The sequence below is a fragment of the Ambystoma mexicanum genome, chromosome 5p, assembly GCF_040938575.1.
Source record: "Ambystoma mexicanum isolate Mex_15411 chromosome 5p, UKY_AmexF1_1, whole genome shotgun sequence".
Taxonomy (NCBI): Eukaryota; Metazoa; Chordata; class Amphibia; order Caudata; family Ambystomatidae; genus Ambystoma; species Ambystoma mexicanum.
Window position 1 is genome coordinate 272,511,485 of NC_090930.1, and position 27,017 is coordinate 272,538,501.

A 27,017-nucleotide genomic window follows, 5' to 3' on the forward strand; every position below is an offset into this window, starting at 1 on the left:
TTCAGCCATGGCTATGCCCCAATTGTGTTACCCCCTTGATATCTGCAAAGCTACTGAAGGCACAAGGAAGCAACAGTACAACTGACACTTTATTATTAATTGCTTGAAAAAGATTGAGTCCAGTTCCCTGGCGCAACCATATCTGTGAAGGAAAACCTTGCTGGGCTTGGGAAAGTATCTGGAGAACTTCTTGGCCACACTTTTTTTTTTTAGGAAATTGCAGCTGGGCTTTCTGCCACTGGCCGTTTAAACAACCAAACGGGAAACACGTGGCTCTGGGAACATTCATTGCAAGTTTTGCCCTGATGTTAAAGAGGATTTGGCTAATTTCTTGTTATTCTGCGCCATACATGTTGCTCCCTGAGAGGACTATTTCTTGTGCCACCTCTCGAGCTTGCAACGTTCAAACAGTTAGTAATGCAATCAGCATTTGCTGCGGGGGCCGTTCATTTGAGGCAAATACAAATGTTATCCTCTGTGTATATATAGGAGTTGGCTGAGCGGCCACTTCCTCGAGCGTTGAATGGCTCAACTTTTTAGATTTATATCCTGGATTCCCCTATTACTTGGTTTTATGATGGTTTCTAACATGTGAATTTACAAATAATCAAATTGGAATTTTATGCAAACATGTTGGGGTTTCTGGAATTGATTGTTAACCATGATATTTAATGTGTTGCCTTTTTATCTTTTTAATGGATTTTCACCATTGGGTCTGTGCCGTGCTTTTATGGTAGTCGCCAAAATAAAGGTGTCTGAATTCTGACTGATTTAATTCTGTAAAAATGAAAATAGTACAGTGTACTATTACAACTACATGTTCTCCCATCCCAGCTTGCCCACCATTGTATGGGTCTGTGATATGGTATCAACTGAAACACCTACGTACTGTTTTATTTATAATACCTCATGTTCAAGCAGCTGATATAATTAATGTTCACTGTTGAGCACGCTGTGGCCCCGTGTAGCATTAACTACGGTATATAAAATAACTAAAACAAATATGTTATTTTGAACCGAAAAAAATCAAGAGATTTAAAAAGGAAAAAGCAAAAGGGATTTGCGTGCACGGACTGCTGGCAACTTCCTAAAAATGTTCTAGCAATGTTTCTGTCAGCAAACCTGAAGGAGAATGGAGATGCAGTTATGTGGCGGAGGAAACGCAGGCTACTCTATTCATACATTTTTCAAATTACAGTTATCTAAAATTGAGGAAATTCACCTGCCTATTTAACACAATTGTGCTACACATTTTGGTAATTTCATTCAATTAATGTAAACATGTGTAGGAAAAAAATCCATTAAATATGGTTGCGCAGGAAACTCAAAATTAATGTGCAGTAATAAAAAATGTGAAAACTGATACTTCTGCAATTTCTGCAATACAATACTGCAAAATATTTCTCAGCAAAGTTGAGGTTTTGCCTGCAAAATTACTACTCCTTTTTTTCTTATTGCAAAGTTTAGTTCCCGGAAAAAATATGCAGTTTGTAGAGTGTTTTTAGATTGTGATGCACAAATCATTTAATGATAGACATATTGCTATTGATGCAATTGAGGATACAAACATTATGCATATTCATTTCAACTTTGTTCCGGTGACTATATTTAACGTCTCCTTTGCAGGAATGTGCACCATTATGACCTAATCAATTGCCAAACAATTTGCAAGGGAGACCCTGGTTTGCCTCTTCAAGAATGAACCCTTTTATGAAAACTCACAAATGAGATTTGATACGATGTGTATGCTTGAACTAATTATTTGTAACACAACAGTTATAAGGCCAGAAGTGGAAACCCAAAAGGGCTAACTTTCTCTCTAAATAGATCATACCTTTAAGTTTCGTGTGTGTGTGTAGAGTTAACCCTAATCTTTCTACAACATATTAGTGTTCACAATTAACTTGGGATAGCCTTTTACAATTGTGGTTCCATGAATAGCTATCAGGAACACAAGGCTTGTGTCCAGTTTTTGCAACCTTTTCTATTTATCACTGCTGTTCCCTGTTAGGGCCAACTTTCAGATGTAGTCCAGCATCCTCTTTTGAACATTTAGAGCATCTCAGTATATGATTGGTCTTACCATACACAGTTTTGGGGTAGGTTTTGAATCATGTCTGTCCAATTTGTCACAGCTAGCAGCCGCTAGGTGCTACACACTTTAGATTTCCAAAGAAAGTTTCCAACCATAAATAAGCACGTTAGTACCATAAGTATGCATAAATAGCTCCCTTAGAAGCCACACACACGGGATTAACACCAGATAGATGGCCCTACTGGCGAAGAGACTAATAAAGACTTGTGTATGTGATGAGATCAGGACCCAAATCTAATATCCCAGATAGCCATCATTCTGGCTTCATTTGTGGAAGACCAAACAAAGCAATTCATGGACATTGCTGCCTTTCTGCAGAAGAACAAATTACCTATCCCTGGCAATGTTCTTTCTATTGGAGGTTCCTCCCACAACTTCCTCACCTTTGATACATCGATATCCTGCTTTCAGTTTAGGAAACTTTTTCAACAGCAGAGGGCACTGTGCGTTGTCGAGTCGATGTCCCTCTGCGGCTTCCATCACTGTGCTTGGACGCTACATCGACGTTGGTATAAATGGCACGCACTGCACCCGTTGCCTCAGTTCTAGTTTTTCTCTCTTTCTGAACAGCCGACTTGAGGATAGCTGCATGGGTGTTGAAAGAAAGAAGTATATTACAAAATTTATCCACTGTCAGAGGGTTAGGCTGGGAGGGTGATGAGGAATCCGTGGGGGACCATCCAGTAGAAAGAACACTGCCAGGGCTAGGTCATTTGTTCTTCTAATGGATTGTGTTCTCCCATGAATTCCTCATCTTTGATAGACTCCCATAGCAGTTAAATAGGATGAGGTGGGTGAGACCAGTGTATTTTTTGTTACTGGTTAATATTGTGTAAAATAGCTTTCCCAAACCTAGCATCTGGACCCGACAAGGTTTCCAGACAGTAATGTTTTCAGAAGGCGTGCATCGAAGACCAAGTTGCAGCATTACAAATGTCCTGCACCGGTACACCTCTTTGCAGAGCCAATATTTTCAGGGACATCTTTCCCAGCCAAAGAATAACATTCGGAAATTCAAAGAATGATCCTGCGTGACAAGGTCTGTTTAGTCACGGTTTGACCCAGTCTGTGTCCAATGTAACCGACAAAGTTTATCCTCTTGTCTGACACCAATCTGGCAATATAAAAACTCAGAGCCCTTCTTGAGTCCAGTCAGTGCTACCTCTCTTCCTCCTTAGAAGGTGGATGAAGAGGTGGGTAGAATATTGGCATGGTAATCTTTTGTGTCAGGTGAAATTCCAACACAACCTTGAGGAGTAAGGAGGGTTCAAACCCACCTACTTTAAAAATGTGGTGAAAGGCTGTTTACATGAAAGAGCCTGTAGTTCACTCACTGTGCAAGCAGAAGTGATGGCCACCGGGAAAATGGTCTTGAATGTCAATCTGAGCAGACAGGAATAGCGAGGTTCAAATGGAGCTCCATAAAAAAATGTCAGCACCAAGTTCAGATCCCAAGCCGGGACTATAAAATGGACCAATGGAAAAATATTTGTCCCCTTGAGGAATGCATTTTACTTGCTCTAATGTGTGCTTAAAGATGGATAACGCCACCTGGTAGCCCATGGCAGTAGCCACCTGCAGGCCCTATTGGGATCAATGTGATAAATCACTGACTGTAGGAGTATCACGTGCAAAAGGATTAATATCTTTAGCTTTACACCAGCTGCAAAACCTATTCCAATGGCAGCGGTATAGTGCTTTTGTTGCCGGCTTTCTGGTCGAAAGCAACACCTCCATCACATCTTCAGGGAGATCCCAATCTAAGTATCTAAACCTCTCAGAAATCTGGAGTGAAGGTTCTGATTTCTGGGTGGAGACGACTGCCTCCCTCTTGCAAGAGTAGATCCACTCTTTGAGGAAGACTAAATGGAAGGCAGACGGGCATAACGAGAAGTCTGGGCACCACATCCTCCTGGCCCAATCCAGAGCAATCTGTATCATGGACTTCCCAAACTTTCTCAACCTCCTTATGACATGAGGAATGATGGAGACTGGTGGGAACGCATACAGGAGTGGAAAATCCCAGTCCACCTCAAACGTGTCCCTTAGAGCTCCTCTGGGATGAAATTGCTTGGAGAAGAACAGGTCGCATTTCCTGTTGATACTGGACGCAAACAGACCCACTTGAGGGGTTTCACAAAGGGTGAAGACCGCTAGAAGGACTTCCTGAGCTAACTCCCACCTGTGGGAAATCATGCTCTGCCTGCTCAGAGCATCCGCCGCAGGGCTCTCTTCGCTGGGTAGGTGAACGGCCTACAAGATTCCATTTTGCAGTGCACAAAACCAGAGCTACATTGCCTCCCTGTGTTGCCTGTCATTATCAGGACTTTCTTCCCCTCTATGGATGGCAAAAAGGCCATTCGCCCCAGTCCGACTACCCTTAGCTCTATAAGGTGTATGTGTAGTTTGGATTCTGATGGGGACCAAAGACAGCGGGTTGTGAGATCGTTCATGTGAGTCCCCCCGCCCATGAGGGAAGAATCTGGGACTACTGTCATCTCCGGCCAGGGTTGCCAAACGGTTCCCCTATCATCACATTCTCTTTGCAAGCCCACCACAGGAGATCTGTGTGACCTTGCTCGGGACATGAAGGTCTGACAACCTGCCTGAGAATTGTGACCATTGGGATCTGAGGGCCCACTGAAGGGACGTCATCTTAGATGAGCCTATAGCACCAGAAAAAAGCAGGATGCCACAAGGCCCAGGAACCTCAGAAAATCAAAAGCTGGTAGATATTGGGCATTTTGAAATGTTTCCACAATCTGCAAGATATGTTGAGCCCTCAAAACGGGAGGCAAAACCTTTCCCGAGCAAGAATCCAGGACTGCTCCAATTAATTGCAGCTTTTCGGAAGGTTTCATCTGGGGCTAATTGAAATTGAGGGAGAAGCCGAGTTTGTGGAGTGGCAGGTGCTGTTGAGATGTTCCAGAGCCTGTTTGGGAGAACAAGCTCCGATTAGCCAATCGTCTAGGTACGGAAAGATGTGGATCCCATCCCTCCCTTCAGGTTCACTGCCATCAACGCCATCAACTTCGTGAAGACCTTCGGGCAGAGGTCCGCCAGAAAGGCAATACTCGAAACTGAAAGGGAGAACTGCCAGTGGTGAACCTCCGGTACTTCCTGTGCTTGGGATGTATAGGCACATGGAAATAAGCATCCTGAAGATTGAGCGTCACCATCCAATCCTGGAGTTGAATGCCTGGAGGATCTGCAAAAGAGTGTCCACTGTCCTTCCTGAGGATGTATTTCAAGTGTTTCGAGTTCAAGATGGGTCACAGTCCTCTGTCCTTCTTGGGAACCAGAAAATAGGTGGAGTACAAACCTTGGAATTTATATGCTACAGGTACCCTTTCCACAGCACACATATCCAGCAGGGAGAGAGCATCCTGCAGAAGGAGCGGGTCTTGTTCCCAAATGGATTGCTCGATGGGAGGACAATCTGGAGGTCTTTTAAAAAAATTGAAGTCAGTACCCTTGAGCTACTGCCTGCAATGCCCAAGCATCCAAATTAAGGTTTTGTCATTCTTTGAGATGCTGGATTATCCTGCCTCCCACATGAGACTTGTGAATTAAGCATTTAAAGTGGTTTTGGTGCTGTGGGAGAGGGTAATTAGGAAGTAACTGCCTGGGCTGTTCTCCCTCAACAGCCCTTGTGCCACATGAAAATCTCTTTTGGCCTCTTTGGGGTGCCTGTCCTCTAGTTTTCTGTCCATATGAGGAAAATATACGAAAGGAACGTCCTCTCCAACCCTGTTAAGACGGTTGATGCTGCTGGGCCTGACAGATGGCTGCATCTAAAGATTTTGCAGCCGCTTAAGACGCTTGCAGCTTCTCTAGACTTTCATCATCCTTTACCTCAAAGAGGTTTGACCCATGGAAGGGCATGTCCAAATGTCTTCATTGGCCATCAGGAGCACATCCTGATTTGCACAGCCATATGAACCTTCTTGTGACTGCACTTGCAGCCAAAGAGTGACCAACACAGTCAGACGCATCCAGTCCTGATTGGCATGCATACTCTTTACCATTCCGAATGCTGCTCAGAAAACCATCTCTCATTTCCCCCTCAGGGATATTCTCTGCCTCTTGGGAGACCACATCCCACAGAGTTTAGGTGTATTTGGCTAAAGTGCAAGAATACGAGCCATGCTCCCAGCAGAGAACACCTTTTTTCCTAGCACATCACATTCTTTATCAACCCTATGAGGTTGGATGGTTGTGTAGGCAGCTGCTTTGGATGTAGAAGTAGCCTCTTGCACCACCAAGCTTTCAGCAGTAGGGTGCCTGGGAAAGAATTCAGGATCAATAGCCGATGGCTTGTATTTCTTTACCATCTCCTTGTTGACAGGAGGAGTGAATTTAAAAAAAATATCGTTCTTTAGTGCAGAGTGAAAGGGCAGAACAGGTTCATAGGGGGCTCCTTGGCCAGGATTTCAGAAAGATAATCTCATAATACACTTTTCAGGACCTCCCCAGCCCAAATATTCAGTGACCTTATTCATCACTGACCTGTACGTCCCCTGGGATTGGCAGATGAATCTGGAGCGGCAAAGTCCACTTCTGGAGAAGTGTCCAATCCACTGGCTTCCTTTAGGCATGTAGCCAAGTCCTCAATTCAGGATTCATCTGAAATTACCTACTGAGGGGCATTGGTCACGTCAAAACGTTCAAACTCAAAAGGGTAAAACGTCCTCTTTTCCCTTGTCTTCAAAAATGGACTCAAACTTTAAAAAGTCGCTCGACAAGGGTTTAAAACCCAAAGATAGATCGGAGGATGACGAAGACTTTGATGGCGAAAACCTCAATGTCGAGTTCTTTGATGTCAAAGAAGTGGAAGCCTTTGGCTTCAATGTTTCTCGTATGGTCGACACTGTGAATGCCACTCTAGTAGGCATCTCAGGCTTTTGACCCGAGCTCTTGGGGGCAAGATTCGTAGCCTTCAACGACTCACTGCTTACTTTAGTAGGCATGCTGGGGTCGGTAGCTTTTTTCATGGCATATTCTGTGTGGATCTGCGATCGACATCTTCGAGTCACATTCCGCACACCCCTTGAAATCTGTCTTCGGAGTAGAGAATTTAGAAGTATGCAATAGAAAGAATCACTGAGGCGAGTCGTATCCTTATGAAGCGTGTTGTGCATGAGGAAAAACGGATCTAAGGCAACGGGTGCAGTGCATGCCATTTATACCAACGACCGGCCGAGAGCGGGGATGGAAGCCACTGAGGAACATAAACTCAACGACCCACAGTGCCCACTGCTGTCAAAAATGTTTCTCAAGCTGCAAGCAGGCTATCAGCATATCAAAGATGAGGAATCCATGGGAGGACACAATCCATTAGAAATGTAGTTTGGGAAAAAGTAGATTTAGACAAACCAGAATTTGCAAAGATTGGGGTAACACTGGCTGATAAACATGTACAGATTAACTCTGCATACATGAACTTAAATTGATTATCTGTTTCTAATGAATACACATTTTAGGTGTGACAACAAATGTTTAGGTTGGGTGCTACCGTGAAGCCCCCTCAAAATCTTAATAGAAACAAATTAGAGAGCCTTTTTTGATGAGATGAACATCTATCTCAAAAACATAACTATAAATTAAATTCTAGCCGGTGGGTAACTTTCAACATGGGTTCTTGCTCATTTATTAACCATATCGGTCTTAACACTTTCCAGATCCAAAATGATTACTTGGGAGGTGCATTACAGAAACAATGAATGAGTATATGCAACATTACCTAGACAAGTGTCCAAACAGAACCATGATTTGGCCCGTTTTCCTTTCATTTACAAAATTTTGAGTCCTGCATTTTTGCTATGGAATTTATAAATGCAAATAATTCTCTTATACTGAAAAAGTTATGCGGGTTCCCAATGAAACTTTAATTTCTTTCTTGTGGTCAGTTAACGCAAGAGTGGGTATCTGTTTTTTTTTTCAAGTAGAACAAATAAACAGACAACAAACTTAGAATTTTTGGAAAGGACATTAACAAAATATACAGTGAGATTATTGAAAAATGTTGACTTACCTGTTTAGCTACTACTGCTAGACAACTTCTTGATGATCTTTCAGTGATTCATTCTGTTCTTGCAGCAAACCCTTTGATACCCAAAAGGCATTAAGCAGTATAATAAACAGAATATTCCAATAATCCCAATAAATGTCTATTGGCTGTCTTTTCCAACACTAAAGAGTGTGGGGGAGGAGCTTGTACATTAAATTAGATACATGGGGAATCCACTAACAATGTAAAAGCTGGTTTAGTTATTTCACAGAAAGTTAATTAATTATGGAGAAACCATTGCTTTAAAAGACATGTGTTTGTATCTCTACCTACTTAAAGGAAAGTCATCAAATGAGGATCACAGTTGTAGTGCAAATGAGTAAAGGACGCATTAAGGCATTCTAAATTTGATTTGTACATGTTAACCAACCACTGCGACCCTCAGGTGAGATTAATTTACAACACACATATATATGCATATAAACAGAGTAAAAGTGAAGGAGGAAAGCATAACTTCTGAACACATTCCTCAGTATGGGCAGTGAAAAGCTGACAGGTGAGCAAATGGAATGGTCTCTACTAATAGAAGTGGCTAGCTAAGCTCTATTGATTGCAGAAAATTAAAACCATGTCATAACAAGGTTGGAGACCGTATTGGCTATGAAAGGTATTGCACAAAGGGGTGTCATGCCCTCCCGTTTTCCTCTACCTACCCCCAAGATGCCAAGATGAGGGCTGAGCAGCAAACTTTGCATGAATACAAGACAACCAATAGGCCACTTAGGTGGTTTTATGCCTGGGAACGATCTAGATAGTTCATCATTAGAATGTAGAATGTAGTAGTGGTCAGTAAAATGGCAGTGTGAACATGAAGGTACCCCAAAGCGGCTTAATAGATGCTCTGATTTGCAGGCTGAAGAACTGGCATATAGGTTTTGTTTCTACAGGGCTTTCTGTATGGTGTTATCATTGTAACGGTCACACAGATATTGCTCAGATTGTGTTACTATTTAACTATTTCTGGAAATTGTTATTCATTGGATATGAGTTTTTGATCTCATACGTTTGATGCATATTAGGAGATGGGGCCCGCTTGTAATGACAAGACAACTTGTGTCATATGTTAGCTAGAACAGTATCCCAAAGTAATGCACCACGATGGGTGAAGAGAAGATAGGTAGGGAGATAAAAGGTTGGGTATAGAGAGAAGAGGATGGGTAGTGAAAGCAAACAATAGGCAGGGAGAAGAGAGGATGGGTTATGAACATGTTCAGAGCAGTAGGTCAAGAGATGAGATGAAGGGTAAATAAAGAATGATTGGAAAAGGAGAAGAAAATCAGAGGCTGGGTAAGGAGAGACCAGGACGAGCATACCTTGATAAGGCAGTCAATGTCTAAGATGAGGATGGATGAAAACAAAAGCAGCAGTGAGTGAGGAGAGAATGATTAACGGGAGCTTTGGTAAGGAGATGATGTGTAAGTGAAGCATGAAAAAGTAGAGAATGGATAGATGGAGGAAAGGATGTGTTCAGCCATATTAAATAACGTATAAGGCCAGAATGGGTTTTGGCAGATGTCCAAGGAAAGAATCATAAGGATGTTGGAAGGATTAGTGATGAAATGATTCAATGTGTTGAAAAGAGAGGATAGATCAGCTGTGTGATATGGTGTAGTTTAGGGAAGGAACTCTGTGACTATATGGGTGAGATAACAATGGGTGAGATGTAGATGTGTGGGGAAGGTGGAAAAGAAGATGCGGGGTAGAGAGGGTGTAATGGAGAGAAGCATATAGTTGAGGAGGGAATGGGTGAGGAAATGAAAGGGGGTGAGAATAACGAGAGCACGGAGAATGAGAAAGCAAGTAAAATGCCTTGCCTGCTTTAACACAGACATTTCTGAAGTCCATGCTTTAGGCTTTCTAATGTTTGGAGAGAAGAATAACGAAACGAGGAGAGAGGAAAAAGTACAATCTCAGCAAAGGCTGGAGTTGTGTAATCACGATATGTCTCATCTCGCTGCCGGAGAAAACAGAGGGGATATGCAGAAAGATGACAATCTGAGACAGCAGTTATCAATCAAACATTGATGAAACGGTTGGCTGATGTGTAATTTTTTATGAAAGCCATCATTCCCCACTCTCCAAATCTGAAGACTAACTTGCCAGTGGCAACCTAAATGAAAAATTTTAATTGTCGACGTCTGCAATATGGCAGAATTAATTTCAAAGTTTTATAAAGCACTATTCTCAATTATGTAGCAGGGAAGAACAAAACATTAATCCAGGTGAGGTGCATCGTCAAAAAATACAAGCAAGGCAAGGGTTCTTATTACCAATAAAAGATGCACAAAAGACATTCCTATACGCAAGTCTCTTAAAATTAATATAGTTATGCCCTATTGTATGAGCAAAAATTGGTAACACTTGCACTGCTGAACTATTAAAGAAGATCTACGTTGTTCGAACACTTGCGAAAAATGGCCTTTCCACACTAATGCATAACCAATGCCAATCTACCTTGCATAAAAAAGGAGCATTGACATAATATTTACAACTGTTAACCAAAACAAAAGGGTATGACTGCTGGTATGGCAGGATTAGGCCAGGATGTACAACTCACTCACCTGTAAGACCAAACAGTACATCCTTTGATAAAATCAGACTGAGTTCCTGTCCAAATACCTTAAAGAAGGGACATGTCAGACTGGAACCCATGCTGTCAAACAATTGGTTAACAAAGAACCTACCCCTTTCAAAATACCAGGCAATGTAATTCATCTATAACATCTATAAATTCCATCGCTAAGCAGTATGTATCATTAGGAGCAGTGTCATTCTAGATGAAAAGCCCAGTTCACTCTGCGTTTTCGTACACAGCAGATTAAAATAAGGTTTTAATTTGAAAAGAAAAATACAAAATCCATTGGGGGAACAATTAGCAACCACATTTGAAAAAAACAGAGCTGCATTGACATGCAATCAGTAATGTTATGAGTCGAATACATTACTTACCTCTCTGTAATGTTCTTTCATATGGCTGCTCATCCCACGGATTTCTCATCTATGATATTCTATCTGCAGTACAGCAGATCTTTGGAAATGATTCTGCCACTAAGGAGCAAACTGCGGCTCTGCCCGATGCATCTACGCACAGAACATGACATCAGGGCTATTATGTATCAGGGGGCTGCGTACCATGACCTTAGTTCCATCCTTTTTCCATAGCACTCTGATGCTGAGAGACAGCAGAACCATAAATGTGCTAGCCATCAGCCAAAGGGGGGCAGGTTGGAAGGGCACTGAGGAAACCGTAGGAGGAACATCATTGAAAGAACATTACAGCGAAGTAATACATTGTTTCTTCTAATGTATTCCTTTCACCCACAGATTCCTCATCTATGATAAGACTCCCATAGCAGTATGTAGATCTGGGGGAGAGCAAGAACACCACCCTATAACAGAAAGCTATGGAGGACTGCTCTACTGAAACGAGTGCCTGCCTTCCAAGCAGAAATGTTTGGCAAACGTGTGCAGTGAAGACCACGTTGCTGCCTGGCAAACGTCCAGAACAGGGACTCCCCTCTGGAGTTCAGATGTGGCAACCAGTCCTCTGGTAAAATGCACTCTGAGACACATCCTTCCCAGCCAGAAGCCAGATCATAGCATTCTGAGATGACAGGTTGTAATTTATCACAGTCCTGCCAGCATAACCCACAAAAAGCTGGTCAACTTTCCTGATGTCCCTCGTCTATATGGAGTAGCTGAGAGTCCACACCAGGTTCAGCGGGTGGAATCACTCCCCTGCCTTGAAGGATGAGGCAGCGGAAAGACACTGGAAGATTGATGATCTGAGAGAAATGAAAATCCGAGACCACCTTCGGAAGTAAGCACGGCGTCACTCCCAATGTCACCTTCCCTTTGGGCGGTGTGGTAAAAATGTGCCAATAATTCCATTACCACACTGTCCAACGACGGGTTTGGTGGAGAAGAGGAGGATTCACCTCCAGCTAAGAGCTGGAGGTAAATCCGCCACTTTTCCACCCAGAAAACTGCAAAACCCCCATGTAGTCCTATGGACTCCAATGAATGGGTACTAACACCGCCTACCACCACTTGTAATTCGCAGTAATTCCGCCAGACCAAGTGGTGGTAACGGTAATTCCGTTTGGTGGTATCTCAGCGGTAAATCTGCTGAGATACCACCAAACTCATAATGAGGCCCAATGCTTGGAGCGCACTCACCCATCTTGCAGAAGTGATGGTAAACCGGAAAATCACATTAAGGTTGAGTCACCCAATCTATTATGAGATTATTATGAATGCAGGGGCTCAAACGGAGCACCCATAAGAAATGTTAACACCAAAATCAAATACCTTGTCAGAACCCCAAACGGATGTGGTAGAATCAGAATGCACAATCCCCGCAAACATTGTCATCATTGGGAATAGTCAAGAGGTACTTTTAAACACTGATATAGCGGCTATGTACCTCTTGACAGTGCCGATTTGCAGGCCTGCTCGGGCCAAGGACTGCAAAATATCCAACAGAGAGGAAATGGAACAGGATAAAGGGCCAGATCCCTCTGCCGGCACCAAGACAAGAATGTACACCATCTGCAGGCATAACTAGACTTGGGGGCAGGTCTCTGAGCTGTGAGAAGCACATCCAGGATGTCACAAGACAAGCCCCATTCCTTGTATCTCATTCTCAGCAGCCAAGGATGAAGGAGTCCTGAGAACCAGCAAGATGACAGGAATAGTCAGGAACACATAGTGGAGGTTGAATGTCCAGTTGACAGTAAATGAGTCTCCCAGAGCTCCCCGACGAGGATATTTCCTAGCGCAAAACAACTTACTGTTCACACTGGAAGCGAAGAGTACCCCCACTAGGAGAAAATCTCCAGAACTTCCTGGCAGAGCTCCTACTTGTGGGAGGCTGAAGTCTATCTGCTCAGGGCATCCGCTGTGATGTTCTCCTTCCTGGGAAGGTGAGCCGTCGACAAGAGACAAGTTGTTCTCCGGGGCACAAAACAACAGTTGCAATGCTTCTCTTCATAGCGGCAAAGGCCCCACACCACCTCATTTGTTGAGGTAGTGCATGGCCACTGTGTTGTTTCGGGTGCAGCACAGACTATCCATTCCCTGCACAGAGTGGAGGAAGAGAACCAGGGTCATCCCAATAGCCCTTAACTCCAGCACAGTGATGTGCTTCTAAGACTGAGTGGGACCACAGTCCGCTCACCATCAATTCTGACAGGTGAGTGCCCCGACATTTCAGGGATGCATCAGTGACCACTGTTACTTGTTGCTGTAGCAACAAACCATTTGACAGGTTCTCTTGAAGACATCACCATACAAGGTATTGAGAAACCAAACTAGATACCTGCACAAGATCTGGCATGTTTCCTTGAAACTAAGACCACCGGCAATGGGGGAGCCACTGAAGCAACCTCATGCTCAACTGGGCTTCTGGTAGCAGCAGAATGCAGGAGGCCATGAGACCCAGCAGCCGCAAGAAGGCAGTAGGACGGAACCTGATCCTGAGATTGGAGGACAAGCACCATCTGGGAGATGTTCACTACTATGTCCTCCAACAGAAAAGATCTTACCAGGCGTGTGTCAAAGATTGCCAGAATGAATTGGAGGGAAAAGCCCAACCTGTGCAACAGACTGCATATAAGAAACATATGTGCCAACCCCTTGTCTGATAAGCGAGCTTGAACAAGTTAGTGGTACAGGTAGGAAAATTACATTAATGTTCTCCTTCCTGAGGCAAACCGCCACCACCGTCGCCAACAGCTTGGTGAAAGCCCTGGCTGCCGAAGAAAAACTTGACAGCAGGACCTTGAACTGGTAATGATGTTAGCCCACAGAGAAACCTCAAGACTTCCTGTGCTTCGCATGCACATCGAAGTGGCATCCTGAAGGGCCAGTGACACCATCCAGTCCTGGGGATGGAGAGCCTGGAGGATCCCCAGAGTGACCATTTTGAATTTGTACTTGGGCAGGGACAGATTCAACAGTCTCAGATCCATGATAGGATGCAAGTCGGGACCAGAAAATACATTAAGTATCACCCTTTCCCCCATTTGGAGCACAGTAACAGTTCTAGAATATTCTTGATCAGAAGCTGACTTGCATAAAGAGGAGGTAGTCTGGAGGCAGAGTGGAATGCCGAGACAACCCTGTTACACGACCTGTAAAGCTCAAGCCTCAGACGTGGTGTGAAACCATTCTGAGTTGACCTGGGAATTGTTACCTCCCACAGGTAACTGGTGAAGAAAATTAACTTAACAGAAGCTATGCCCGTGGTGCGGTTGAGGGGGCAACAAAGCCTCTTTGAGCAACTCTGCCTCTCCACCTAGGGAACCAGCGACTAGGTTTACTGGGAGCAGACTGGCCCCTTCCCAGAGGGGCACAGGAGGTGGGTGCCTGAACCACAACCCCTGCTGGTTGTCACTGACGGCTGCTCAACAGCCATGCCCAAAGATGTGTCAGTCATCTTAGAGGACTGAAATCTCTTTCATAACCAAACAGGTTATGGCAATCAAAGCATATGAAGGAGTTTTACTTGCACATCCCCAGCAAATCCCGATGTTCTCTTCCAAGAATGATGTCTCAGCACTGTGCCGGTCGCCATCTCGCACCCCACGCAATCACCCATATCCAGACCGGATTGCAGGATTTGGTGGGAAGCCTCTATGCCTTTGTTCACAATGCCCTCAAACCCTTCTCTCACCTCCCACTTTGGGAAGTGTTCCACTGCACCACTCACTGCCGACTACAGGCCAAAAGAAAACTTGGCCAGAGCAAAGGAGTCATTGATCGCCCTGAGCAATAGCATTAGTGGTAGCAGCTTGGACCGCCAAGCTCTCGGGGGTGGCATGAGTGTAAAGGAAAGCTGGGTCTGAGGGGAAAAGGTGATGTTTGCAGGCCAGCTCCCTGTCCACAGCCCGAACTGGGGCAGGCTTTTCCCAGGCTTCCAGCACTGGGGCCGCTACTGCTTTATTGAAGGGCAGCAGTGTATTCTTCTTGGCCCCTCGTCCAGAATATCAGTGAGCTCATACTGGATCTTAGGAAGATAGCCCCAAGGTGCTGACCACCTTAGCCATCAAGGGCTGAAAAGGCTGAGAGACTGTCCAGTTATAGGGAAGTATCCGGGCCATTGGTTTCCTGGGATCCACAGCCAAGACCTTCACAGCCTCGGCCTTCCCGTAAAAATCCTCCACAAATTTTACTCCTTCACCCTGACACAGGGGCTCCATCCCAAATGGAATGGGCCCCCCTTTTCCTGTTGAAGATATGACCCATCTTTGCCAAGAAGGGTCTCATCGTGAGAGGAGCAAAGTCCTGTGTTACCTCGCTGCGGTCAGCGCCAACATCACCGAGATAGAGGATATGCACCGCTCCTGAGGCCCATAGGTGCACAGTGGCCATCTCCAGAGGGTTCCATTCTTGCCGGAATAGTCACGATGGGCTCTGAAGGAACTGATTGAATCACTGGCACTGGGGGCCTTGGTCTTCGGCATATGGGTCTTGGCAAAGATGTTAAGCACCTTCAGCCTGAAGGCCTTCCATTTGTCTGGAGTAGTGGATTGGGTTGGAAACGGTACCTGTGGGGTTTGAGGTGTCCCTTGATCAGTGTCCCATCTTAAGGAGGAAGAAGAATGGTGCCTGTAGGAACTGTTCGGCGAGCGGGCCACTTGCATTGCTGTTTCTTCTTCTCCTTGCATGCAGGCCATCTGTTCTCCTAGTGGATAAAGTTAAAAGATTAAGCACCCCGTTCCCGAAGGACTTGGGCGTACATGGACTGGCACAGCCCGAAAGACTGCGCGTCATGTCCTTCCCCAAGGCAGTACAAATGGATCCTATGGGGGTCGGATATTGATGTTTATCAGCACAATCCACAAATGTGAGGGCTTGAAGCCTTCACAAAATTCGGCATGTCGTAGAAACTAAGCAGGTGGTGTGTTTCTGAAGTGAGCAGAGCGTGCAGATAAAAGGTCATGCAGTGCGGCCCCTCGATATACATTGGAACCAACGTCATGTCCTGTGCAGGGCCTCTAGAGGCGTAGGGGATAGAATACCAAAGATGAAGAATCCGTGGGAGGAAGGAATCCATTTGAAACATGAAAGTTTGATATTTTCTTTAGGATTGAAATATACAGGAAGGACTTTATTTACTTGAGGTATTCATTCTGCAAATACACCTGAGCTGTGTCCGTGTTTGACCATATATCCTTAAAGAGACCAAGAGAAACTGTTTGCACAAGCTTTGATAGGAGCATTCAAACATATGAAAATGCACATTCCCTAAATTGATTTATTTTAATTACTAGATATCCGCTGTAAAATACTAATCACAGTAAACCTTTCAAATCTATGAAAAATGATTGAATGTTTATTGTTTTTTTTAGAACATTTACAAAATTCAACAAGTGTACACATGAAATACTAGGCTACATAAGAACGCTAACTTTTCAAACGCGAGACAAGTGTACTACTTGCCAGTTTGGCGTCTAATATATTAATATTTACAAGCGTCTAAAAGTGATGGATACTATCAATACATAGACCTGAAACAAAAAGTGTTATTGAACACTTATCATAAAAAGTTTACATCAATCTTCCTAAAAAAAAATAGAAGCAATGATCTGGTGTATAGCTCTTGTGAAATGTTCCCCAATATTCTTAACAGTGTGAAGTCTGCCGGAATAGATCTTAAGCGTAGTATAGAGTAAACTATGGACAATAGGATCAGAGACATAATTGTTCTTTTGTCCATGGTCCATGAACTAAAATCCTCAGACCTGTATGAATAAAGCCATTGATTGACATCTGAATGTCAGCGGACTACATTTGTATAAAAGGACCACATGACTGACCGGGAATTTTAGGTTTTTAAATTAATATTGTAACACATGATGGATCACTCCTTTTTCCATTTGTTACATAATAACTGAAAGTGGTGTACAGTGAAAATGAAATGGACATAGATCCAGATACACATTGTCAAATTGCTTACAGCCGTGTATTAAGCGGTTTTCTTTGTGTGTCAAACTAATTGAAGTCTTTCTTTAAAGATGTCACTTTGTTTGCAGTACAGTTGTCCAGATAAGCCACAGCCATTGCTACTATTTTTCTAATGCAACTGCAAGCATTAGTCGAACATTCACATCCTAATAATGGGCATCATATAAAGTCAGAGATAAAATGATTTTGGCGAAAAGCTCAAACGGTTTAAACAATTAAGCATTACAATGCTATCTTAAACAGCATTCATCAACAGCATATATCTCCTCATCTAAAGAGCTCTTTCCTCCAATCTTTTTTAGTAGTTATATAGTTCTTTTTATGTTTAATGCATTAAAATTACTGGAAAGGAAAAATGATCAAACCGACTACTTCTAAATGAATCATATGACATTGTAGTTGGGTATATTTCTCTACAAAACAACTGCAACAGGAAGGAATACACAATTTAAAACGACATTAGATGACAAAGTAGAACATATGACTGGTTTCAGTTTAAAAGTTAGATTTGAAAACACTTGTCATTAATCCATGTCAAATAAGTGGAGAGTACTAAAATGAAGGACTTCTTTTCTGCTCTTGGCAGCTCAATAAGACTCTGGTATTACAAATTCGAATTCTGTACTGTTATGTGTTGTACATTCTTTAAAAATTGCCTGTTCTCCAGGCTGCCCAAATACATCTTCCCAGTTCATGGGCTTGGATGGTGAGACAGTTTCTGGCACTTCAGATGGGGTCTCTTCTTTTTTAAAGCCAATACCATCATTTGGTACAGGAGCACTGCTTGAAGGCTGCGCATTACTAATGTCAGAGGACTGTTTGGTATGCAAGGACTTGAATGGGTGCAGACGATAAAGCTTCGGATCTCCAGAAGGGTCTTGATTATGAGCAGACTTCATATGTGAAGACATAACCCTGTGATTAATGAAAGACTCTCCACATGTCAAACACTGATACCTTTTTTCTCCTGTGTGCATGACTTCATGCTTTGTGCGATATTCAGCCAAAGCAAAGACTTTCTCACAGAAATGACAAGGATATTTTTTTTCCCAGGAATGCACATTATAATGTCTCCGCAAACTTGTCCGAGATACATAGGATCTTTTGCAAACAAGACAAATGTAGTAGACCTTTCCATCAACGTTAAGCTCATAATGGTCTTCATGCTTCACTTTCACACGTTTGCTGTCAGGGGAACCATCAACTGATCTTGGTAACTCAACCTCTCCATCCTCATCAGGGTCACCCTTAATTGGGATAACAATGTCATATGTGTCTTCACCAATATTTGCATAGACCTTGCAACCTGTTGAAAGGCCCCCAATTTCAGATGGGGTATCTAAAGTGATGATTTTCTTACCATCCATTATATGCTGGGACCCAATTTCCTTCCCCACAGAGCCATCTTTATTATTTGCAGAATTTACACCTGCAATTCTAATTGTCAGCTCCTCTGGTTTGGAAGTAGTTTCTTTATGAAAAATTGGCATTTGGGGGTTCTGAAGTTTTGGTCCATCAAAAGCTGCTGCTGTTGCTGCTTTTTCTGCTTTTGACTGAAGATTTACAGGGCTAGACAGCACATTTGGACCAGTGCCCCAACTACTGCTGTTAATAATCACAGGCTTGTTTACAAATGTATTAATAGATGGGAGCTGCTGCACAAGAAAATTTATTGTTTGAGAGAGGTGATTCTGGGCAAAAGTGCTTATGCTCGAAGGAGGATTTATTAATGTGGTGTCATCGGGCAGATGATTTTGAGTGGGACCAAAATATGTACTGCTAGCTTGTGTTTGGTTTGGACCAGGTTTATTAACGGAAGAACTCACTTGGGGAGATTTTACAGCTTTTAAAGGTAAGTTGTTTGGAGGTTTTGCCTTTGGAAGAGATGGCATTTGAGTAGAAATGCTATTGCTGGAGCTAATCGGCTGACTGGACAATTTAACCACATCAGGATTGGTTTTCTGTTGTGGAATCGATGGAGTTTGAGCAGAAATGCTATTCTTGGAGCTTGTCTGTTCACTGGACAACTTAACCATGTCCAGATTGGTGGTCTGTTTTGGAACACATGGAGTTTGAGCAGAAATGCTATTCTTGGAGCTTGTCTGTTCACTGGACAACTTAACCATGTCCAGATTGGTGGTCTGTCTTGGAACACATGGAGTTTGAGCAGAAATGCTATTCTTGGAGCTTGTCTGTTCACTGGACAACTTAACCATGTCCAGATTGGTGGTCTGTCTTGGAACACATGGAGTTTGAGCAGAAATGCTATTCTTGGAGCTTGTGTGTTCACTAGACAACTTAACCATGTCCAGATTGGTGGTCTGTCTTGGAACAGATGGAGATTGATCAGAAATGCTATTGTTGGTGCTGATCTGTTCATTTGACAACGTTACCATATCTGGTTTGGTTTTCTGTTGTGGAATAGATGCAGTTTGAGCAGAAATGGTATTGGTGGAGTTGGTCTGATCACCAGACAATTTAACTATATCTGGATTGGTATTCGCCTGTGGAATAGATGGAGGTTGAGCAGAAATGTTGGAGCTGGTGTCTTCACTTTGCACTTTCACCATATCTGGATTGGTTTTCTGCTGTGGTGCAGATGGAGTTTGAGCAGAAATGTTACTGTTGGAGTTGGTCTGTTCACTGGGCACTTTAACCATATCTTCATTGGTTATCTTTTGTAGAATAGATGGAGTCTGAAGAGAGGTGCTAGTATTGGAGCTGGTCTGTTCACCTGTCAATGAAAGCATATCTGGACCGGTTTTCTGTGGTGGAATAGCTGATGGGGTTTGAGCAGGAATGCAATTCTCTGAGCTGATCTGCTGGCTTGACGATTTATCTGGGTTGGTCCCTTCTTGTATCATTTCAGTGTTATTTGAAAGAGACAATTTAGGAGGCACATTTCTAGGAGATAACCTACCAGTATCATCATCTGTTTGATTTGAAGTCTTCACAGGTGTAGGCTCTGTGGGACATGGTACAACAACATTTAAAGAAAGGTTATTTGGAGAGGTTGCCTTTGGTACAAGCAGAGTTTCAGCAGAAGGGCTACTGCTGACGTGTACTTGCTGGTTGGACAATTTACCTATATCTGCTTTTGTCCTTTGCTGTGCAATTTCAGGATTATTTGAAACTGGGGATTTCGGAAGCATTGTCTCAGAAGAGAGATCATGATCATTGCCAGCAGCAGCCTCCATTTTGCATGGAATATGTTCACTTGCAGATAAAGAGTTTGCTTGAAATAATGGAACTTCTTTTGAAGGCAAGTTGCTTGGCGCTGGGGATTTTGCCTTGGGTATAATCGGATCTTGTTCAGAAATGCTATTGTTAACACTCATCTGTTGGTCGGACAAGGGAATTTTCTCCTGAGGAGAGGTTTGTCGTGTGGCTTCAATGTGTTTTGAAACATGTGGTTTTGAAAGCAGAGTCTCAGAACAGAAAACAACATCATCATCCTCAGAGTCTTCCCCCTTACGTTTGCGACTAGAAAGTTTTCTTTTCAATTCTTTTATCTCTTCACCTGGGGTGATACATCTTTGTGCTTGGATGGGCACTGAGCGCATATCACCATCTTTAGCGAGGACATCTTTGGTGGGCTTCTCCATGGGAGACTTTTCAAGGTTAACAGTCTTTTTGTCAAAGTCGGCAGGTAAGGCTTTAATATGGTTATCCTTGACAACATTTGCCATGCTTTTCATTTGAGACAAAGGAACACCCAGGTCTGCAATAAACCTAACTCCCAGTGATTGCCCAGATCTAATCAACTCCTCCAGTAAATCTGTGCGGACACCAACAATTTTAGAACTGTAAATATAATTAAGAATTTCTGCAAAGATCTCTGCGCGAACAAAACTCAGTTCAACCACTTGCCCCGCGACAGAAAACAGTTGATGAAAGTATGTGCTTGATGCAGAAAGAATATTTTTGTGGGCTTTAAACTTTTTATCCTCCACGATAACAGTGACATCACAAAAGATTCCATTGGTACGTTGCTCATTTAAAGATGCCAATAGTCTACCAGAGTACTGGGTATCAGTGGCTGTAATCAGATTTCGGCTCTCCATGCCTACAAAGTGGAGGGAAAAGAAGTGAATATTAAACATTTTGAGCCAATAAAATGTTTTGAAATTTTACATAGTTAGATTTAAACTGCCCTGTAAGTTATGACTCTCAGAAACAAAGAATGTATCCAAATTACCAAAAAAGATACATCTCTTCAGATTGTGGTCAGAAGATATAGTTTGCAGCGGCAAGGAAGTCAGCATTTACATACAAGTTTTCCTCCTTGGAATGATGCACTTTACAAACATGTTACACCCTTATTAAAATGACAGATATCCATGCAAAGCAAAAACAATAATTCTCTGTATAGTTGCACCTTAAAAGCCTGTGAGGACCTAGAGGGATCGGAAATATGTATATGTTTATGGTGTAAGAATCACAAAGATTTGCACAAAGAATCTGTGTATATTCCGCTGTGCATTGCATCGTCACACTAAATATAAATGCACAAAAATGTCCTACATTGTCAAGGGCCTCATTAGAAGTATGGCAGTGCAGTAAACAAAAGAGGTAACTACGTTACTGCTGCATTACCGACCCGCCGTAGCACAACTTTGGCGGTGAGGTGATGGATTAAATTCACCACCTCACTGCCCAAAAATAAAATAGTAAAACAGGCTAAATTACCACCAATGCAAATTCTGCCGAAATTGCCATGGAGTCCGATGGGCTACAATAAAAGGGGGTCTAATAACCCCTACCACCACATGTAATCCGGCAGTAACAGCAAATCCATTTGTTGATATTTTGGCCTAGCACCAAACTTGCAATGACACCCTAAGTACTTCCCTGAAAGACCTTTGTGATATTTGGAGTTACAAAGCATTACTTGCTCTAAAACTAGTGGTGGCAAGGAGTAAAATAAGCAGTGTCGCATAGCAATTTGCTATGTAATTCGGTAGGTTTGCTAATTAAATTGACACTTGTGTAGCACAGCTAGTGATTTAAATTACCCGATTCAATGAAAACACAGCTCATTCTGCATTCCTCTCTTGGCCTCCAGGTTCCTCCTGCATTCGTTTCTCTGTTCAATGCAAGTTCAAAGGGGCTAAAGGCTCTTAAAAATGCCAACGGCCCGTTTGGGAGTTCCAGCCAAGAAAAGCTATCTCTTTTTCAAATAATTGCAAACCGTAATGAATCAGAAGGAACAAGTTACTTACCTGTAACTGCTGTTCTCCAGCATGGGTCTGGCATGGATTCACATGCTCATGAATATTCTCCGTCATCAGGCTGGGAATACTCGGTAAAGGAAAAAGCAGTTTCAGTTTCGTTTCTGAACTGTCTTTCTACTAATAACAAATCACTGGTCTCTGGGTCATACTGCCCCCAGCCAATGACTGCCCTCTACAGAAGCCCCTCCCCTGCCAGCCATCTTCAGATTTGGTAGCAAGTAAAGTGGCAGTAGGACCAAGAGAAGAGCCGCAGAGGGGTTGGAGGGAGGGTTCGAATGTGAATACATGCCAGACCCATGCTGGAGAACAACAGTTACAGGTAAGTAACCTGTTGCTTCTCCAGCATGGGGTTTAGCATGGATTCACATGCTCATGAATACAAGAATACATAGCAGTACACACATGCACAACCACGGGAAGTGGCAAGGCTCAACATTAAGCATTTCAACTCCTCACCAGGCTCACCTGCAAGCGAACAGGTTGCGCAGCACTGCTTGGCCGACTCTGGACTCCTCCCTGGAATCCCGGTCGACGCAGTAGAATTTCGTGAAGGTGTGAGTCGACCTCCACGTAGCAGCCCTGCAGATGTCCAGCAGCGGCACACCAGACTGGAACGCCGTAGTAGGAGCGATCGCTCTGGTCGAATGGGCTCTCGGACGCCCGGGAAATGGTCGGTTTGCCAACCGGTGACAGTGCATGATGCAACCGGAAAGCCATCTGGAAATGGAAGCCTTGGGGAGGGCCTTCCCTTGGTTCACAGTACCAAAGTTCACAAACAGCTGTGATGTCTTCCGAAAACTCTGTGCGGTCCACGTAGAACTTCAGCGCTCTAGCCACATCCAGCGAGTGCAAAGTCCTCTCAGCCGGCGACTAAGGTGGCGGGAAGAAAACAGGTAACACCAAGGGCTCGTTGAGATGGAAGTCTGACAGCACCTTGGGCATGAAGGAGGAGTGCGTCCTCAGCACTACCCTCGACTCGTGGAATTTCAGATACGGAGGCTTACAGGAGAGGGCCTGGATCTCTCCCACTCGTCGTGCGGAGGTGATGGCCACAAAAAACGCTGTCTTCCAAAATAGGAATTTCAGCTGCGCCGAATGCAGAGGCTCGAATGGAGGCCCCATGAGCCTGATCAGCACCACATTTACCTCCCACGCCAGGGCCGGGGCCTTCACCGGTGGGAACGAGCAGAACAGTCCTTTCATGAACTCCTTCACCAGGCAGTGAGACCACAGCGACGACCGCCGCAGAGTTCCGGTGTAGCAGGAAATAGCCGCCAGATGAATTTTGATGGAGGCATGCGCCAACCCCGCCTTGGCTAGCGACCGCAAGTACGGCAGCACTTGAGAGGCCGTAATCCGTAGAGGGATGATCTTCTGTGCTCGGCACCAGACAGCGTCCCTATTCCATTTATGTCAATAGCAAAGAGTCGCGGAGGCCCTGGCCTTGGCAAGCACGTCCTTGCAGTCCACCGGGATATCGTAGCCTCCGAACTTTAGTGCTGCAGGAGCCAGGCCTATATGTTCAGCGATCCTGGGTCGTGATGCAGGAGCACGCCTCCTTCCCTGGCGAGAAGATCCGCGTCCATCAGCAGCTGGACTGGAGGGGACGCTGACATGTCCAGAAGGTCCAGGAACCATATCTGCATCGGCCACGCCGGTGCGACGAGGATCATCCTGCACCGGTACCGTCTGAGTTGACTGATGAGTCGCAGAAGCAACGGCAGGAACGCATAGAGGAACAGGCCGTCCCAGGGGAAGGAAAATACATCCCCCAAGCTCCCCGGCTGTGGAAACCTGCTGCCGAACCTCTGGCACTTGGTGTTCATCACTGTCGCGTACAGATCGATCTGGGGGTTGCCCCATCTTCGGAATAGTAGATCTACTTGATCTTGTCAAAGCTCCCACTCGTGGCAAGAGCGCAGCTCCCTGATGAGTGAGTCGGCGACAGTGTGCTTCACCCCTGCCAGGTGAAAGGGTACCAGGAACATCCCCTGGGTGATGGCCCAGTGCCACAGATCCTGCGTTTCCTTGGAGAGAGCCGGGGATCTGATGCCCCCCTGCTTCCGGATGTAGAACATTGTGGTGGTGTTGTCAGTGAAGACCCGTACCACTTTGCCCTTGAGGGACGGAAGGAAGGACCTGAGGGCCCAGAACACGGCCCGGAGCGCCAGGATGTTGATGTGCAGAGACCTCTCCTCCGGGAGCCAAAGGTCTCTTGCATGGAAATCTCCGGTGTGCACACCCCATCCCTCCCGGGCGGCATCCGTCGTCACAGTTTCTTGATGCACTGGGGTCCGGAAGTCCATGCACACTGCGAGGTGCGCGCGGGTGCTCCACCACCGGATCGCTTGTCGGAAAGCCTCATTGAGGGAGATCTCGTCTTCAAAGCTTCCTGCCACTTGAATCCAACGGGCGTCGAGGAACTCCTGCAGCGGCCGCATCCGCAACCTGCACAGACGCACGAGGTAGATGCATGATGACATTATGCCGAGCAGGGACTATGACCTCACCCTGGCAACTTCCATGGTCAACAGCCGTTGTACCTTGCCCAGGATGGCTTTTATCCTCTCCTCCGACGGTGAAGCCAGCCGCGACACTGTGTGGAGCCTGGCTCCCAGGAACAGGGCGTCCTGCGATGGCCCCAAGCAGGACTTTGCATAGTTTATCCAGAACCCCAATTCCGTGAGCAGGACGACTGTCCTCTGTGTGGTCGACGGCGAGTTCTCTTGACTTCGCTCGGATGAGCCAATCGTCCAGATAGGGGTAGACGTGGATCCCCTGGAGGCGCAGCCGTGCCGCCACCGGTGCCAGGCACTTGGTGAAGACCCTTGGTGCCTACTTCAAACCGAAGGGCAGGGCCTTGAACTGATAGTGCCCTCCGTGGACCACGAAGCGCAGACACTTTCAATGTCCTTTGTGTATGGGGATGTGGAAGTATGTGTCCTCCAGGTCCAGCGACAACAGGAAGCCCCCCTCCTCCATCTGTCCCAGCACGTGCTGAAGGGTGACCATCTGCAATTTCTGAGATTTTATGTAGTTTTTGAGGCGGCGGAGGTCTAAGATGGGTCGCCAGCTGCCAGTCTTCTTTTGGATGAAGAAGTACCGCGAGTATACTCCAGAGGGTGCCCGTGGGCCAGGGCATCCAGCACTGAATGGTTGGTGGAGACTGATTTCCACACGATGACAAAGTTCCCCAGCCGGCCTCCCACCGGGGTGCTCTGGTGGGGCCCAACGTCACGGCCGGTTTAATCCTGCTTTGCCGAGGCCTTGCCACCTTGGGCCCCTTCTCAACGACGACGACGATGTCCACCAGTCTTGCTGCGGCCTCTGCAGGCTTCCTGCGACGAAGAGCAGGCCGCTTGACGGTACGATGAAGAGCTGCCGCCGAATCCTTTGGAGGCACCTTGAGACTTGCCTCCGGAGGTCCGAAAGGACGGCCGTCGCTGATGAAGCGTGCCCAAGGCATGGGCCGTCTGTGTCTGCCTTGATAGCCTGCAGTGACTCGTTCTCTGCCTTACTGAACAGGTTGTTCCCATCGAAGGGCAGGTCCAGTACCCTGGTCTGTACGTCCTGACGGAAGCGGGTGGCCCTGAGCCAACCTCGCCGGCAAAGGCAAACACTGTTGCCCATCTGGCGAAACCCGGTGTCAGCGATGTCCGTGGCTACCGTGATGGCGTGGTCCGAAGCCACCTCGCCCTCTGATAGGATTTCAAGGGCTTGCGCCTTCTTGTCGTCCAGGAGGAGGGCGATTTTAAACCACAGCTCCCTATCGTAGCGGGCCACGATAGCAAGAGCGTTGACCGCCTTGATTGTCGTCGTTGCCGACGAGATGACACAATGTCACATGGCGTCCAGCTTCTTCCCCTCGCCGTCTGGCGGGAAAGTGGAAGTCGATGCCGTCGCCCCTGCTGATTTCTTCTTAGCCGCCGCGGAGACCACTGAGTCTGGGGACGGCTGCGCCCTGAGGCACATCGGAGCGGAGTCTGGGACCCGGTACTACTTCTCGTACAGGTCCCTCTTCGCAGGGGCCGTGGACGGGTTCTTCAGAAGGGACAGTCCTTCGTCCCAAATGTCGTCCAACAGCGGGACTGAGAGTACGGTCTTCCTCTTGGCCTTTCGTCATTGATAAAGGAGTCCCTCCTTCTGCTCTTCGGGGTATAGCTGGAAACACTCAGAGGCCCTGGCGATCATGGTGTGAAACAAGCCAATTTTGTCGTGAGGGGAATCCCGGGGAGGGGGCGATAGGAGATCTGTTCCGTCATCGCCACAGTCGTCCGTCCCTGTCGTCACCGTCGCAGTCTCATCCCTCGGTGGAGGGGATGGAGGTGAAGGATGGAAAAGTGGGTGCGGATGGACTTGCCTCGGCTTAAACTGGAGGACTCCCCGACGGTCCAGGCACTGCTGGATCGTGCGCCGGAGGTAAGGGCAACCTCTGTGCACAGGGTGTGCAGTGCCAGCAAGATGTCTTCTGACCTGTCCGACGGTGGTGGCATTGGTTGCGTCAGGAGTGTCGGCAGAGGCGTGGAGTCCTCTGGTTCCTCGTCAACCTGCCGTTCTTCGTCGGCTCCACCCTCGCTCTCCATGTCCGCCTCGTCGGGATCCTTCCCGTAGGCCCCGATCTCATCGAACCTCTTGTCCAGGACTGACT

General features: G+C 45.5%; 2 protein-coding genes across 3 annotated transcripts in view; both read right to left on the minus strand.

Moving 5' to 3' along the window:
- Nucleotides 1–27,017, minus strand: part of LOC138480894 (transcriptional regulator Kaiso-like) — a 307,074-nt gene that overhangs the window by 144,120 nt on the left and 135,937 nt on the right. The gene's annotated exons all lie outside the window — the stretch shown is intronic.
- LOC138480893 (transcriptional regulator Kaiso-like) overlaps nucleotides 16,482–27,017 on the minus strand; it is a 422,231-nt gene continuing 411,695 nt past the window's right edge. For both annotated transcript variants that reach the window (XM_069612686.1, XM_069612685.1), the window contains one exon: nucleotides 16,482–21,201. In XM_069612686.1, the coding sequence (XP_069468787.1) occupies nucleotides 17,723–21,199 (3,477 nt within the window). In that variant the 5' untranslated portion in view covers nucleotides 21,200–21,201 and the 3' untranslated portion in view covers nucleotides 16,482–17,722. The remainder of the gene's footprint in view (nucleotides 21,202–27,017) is intronic.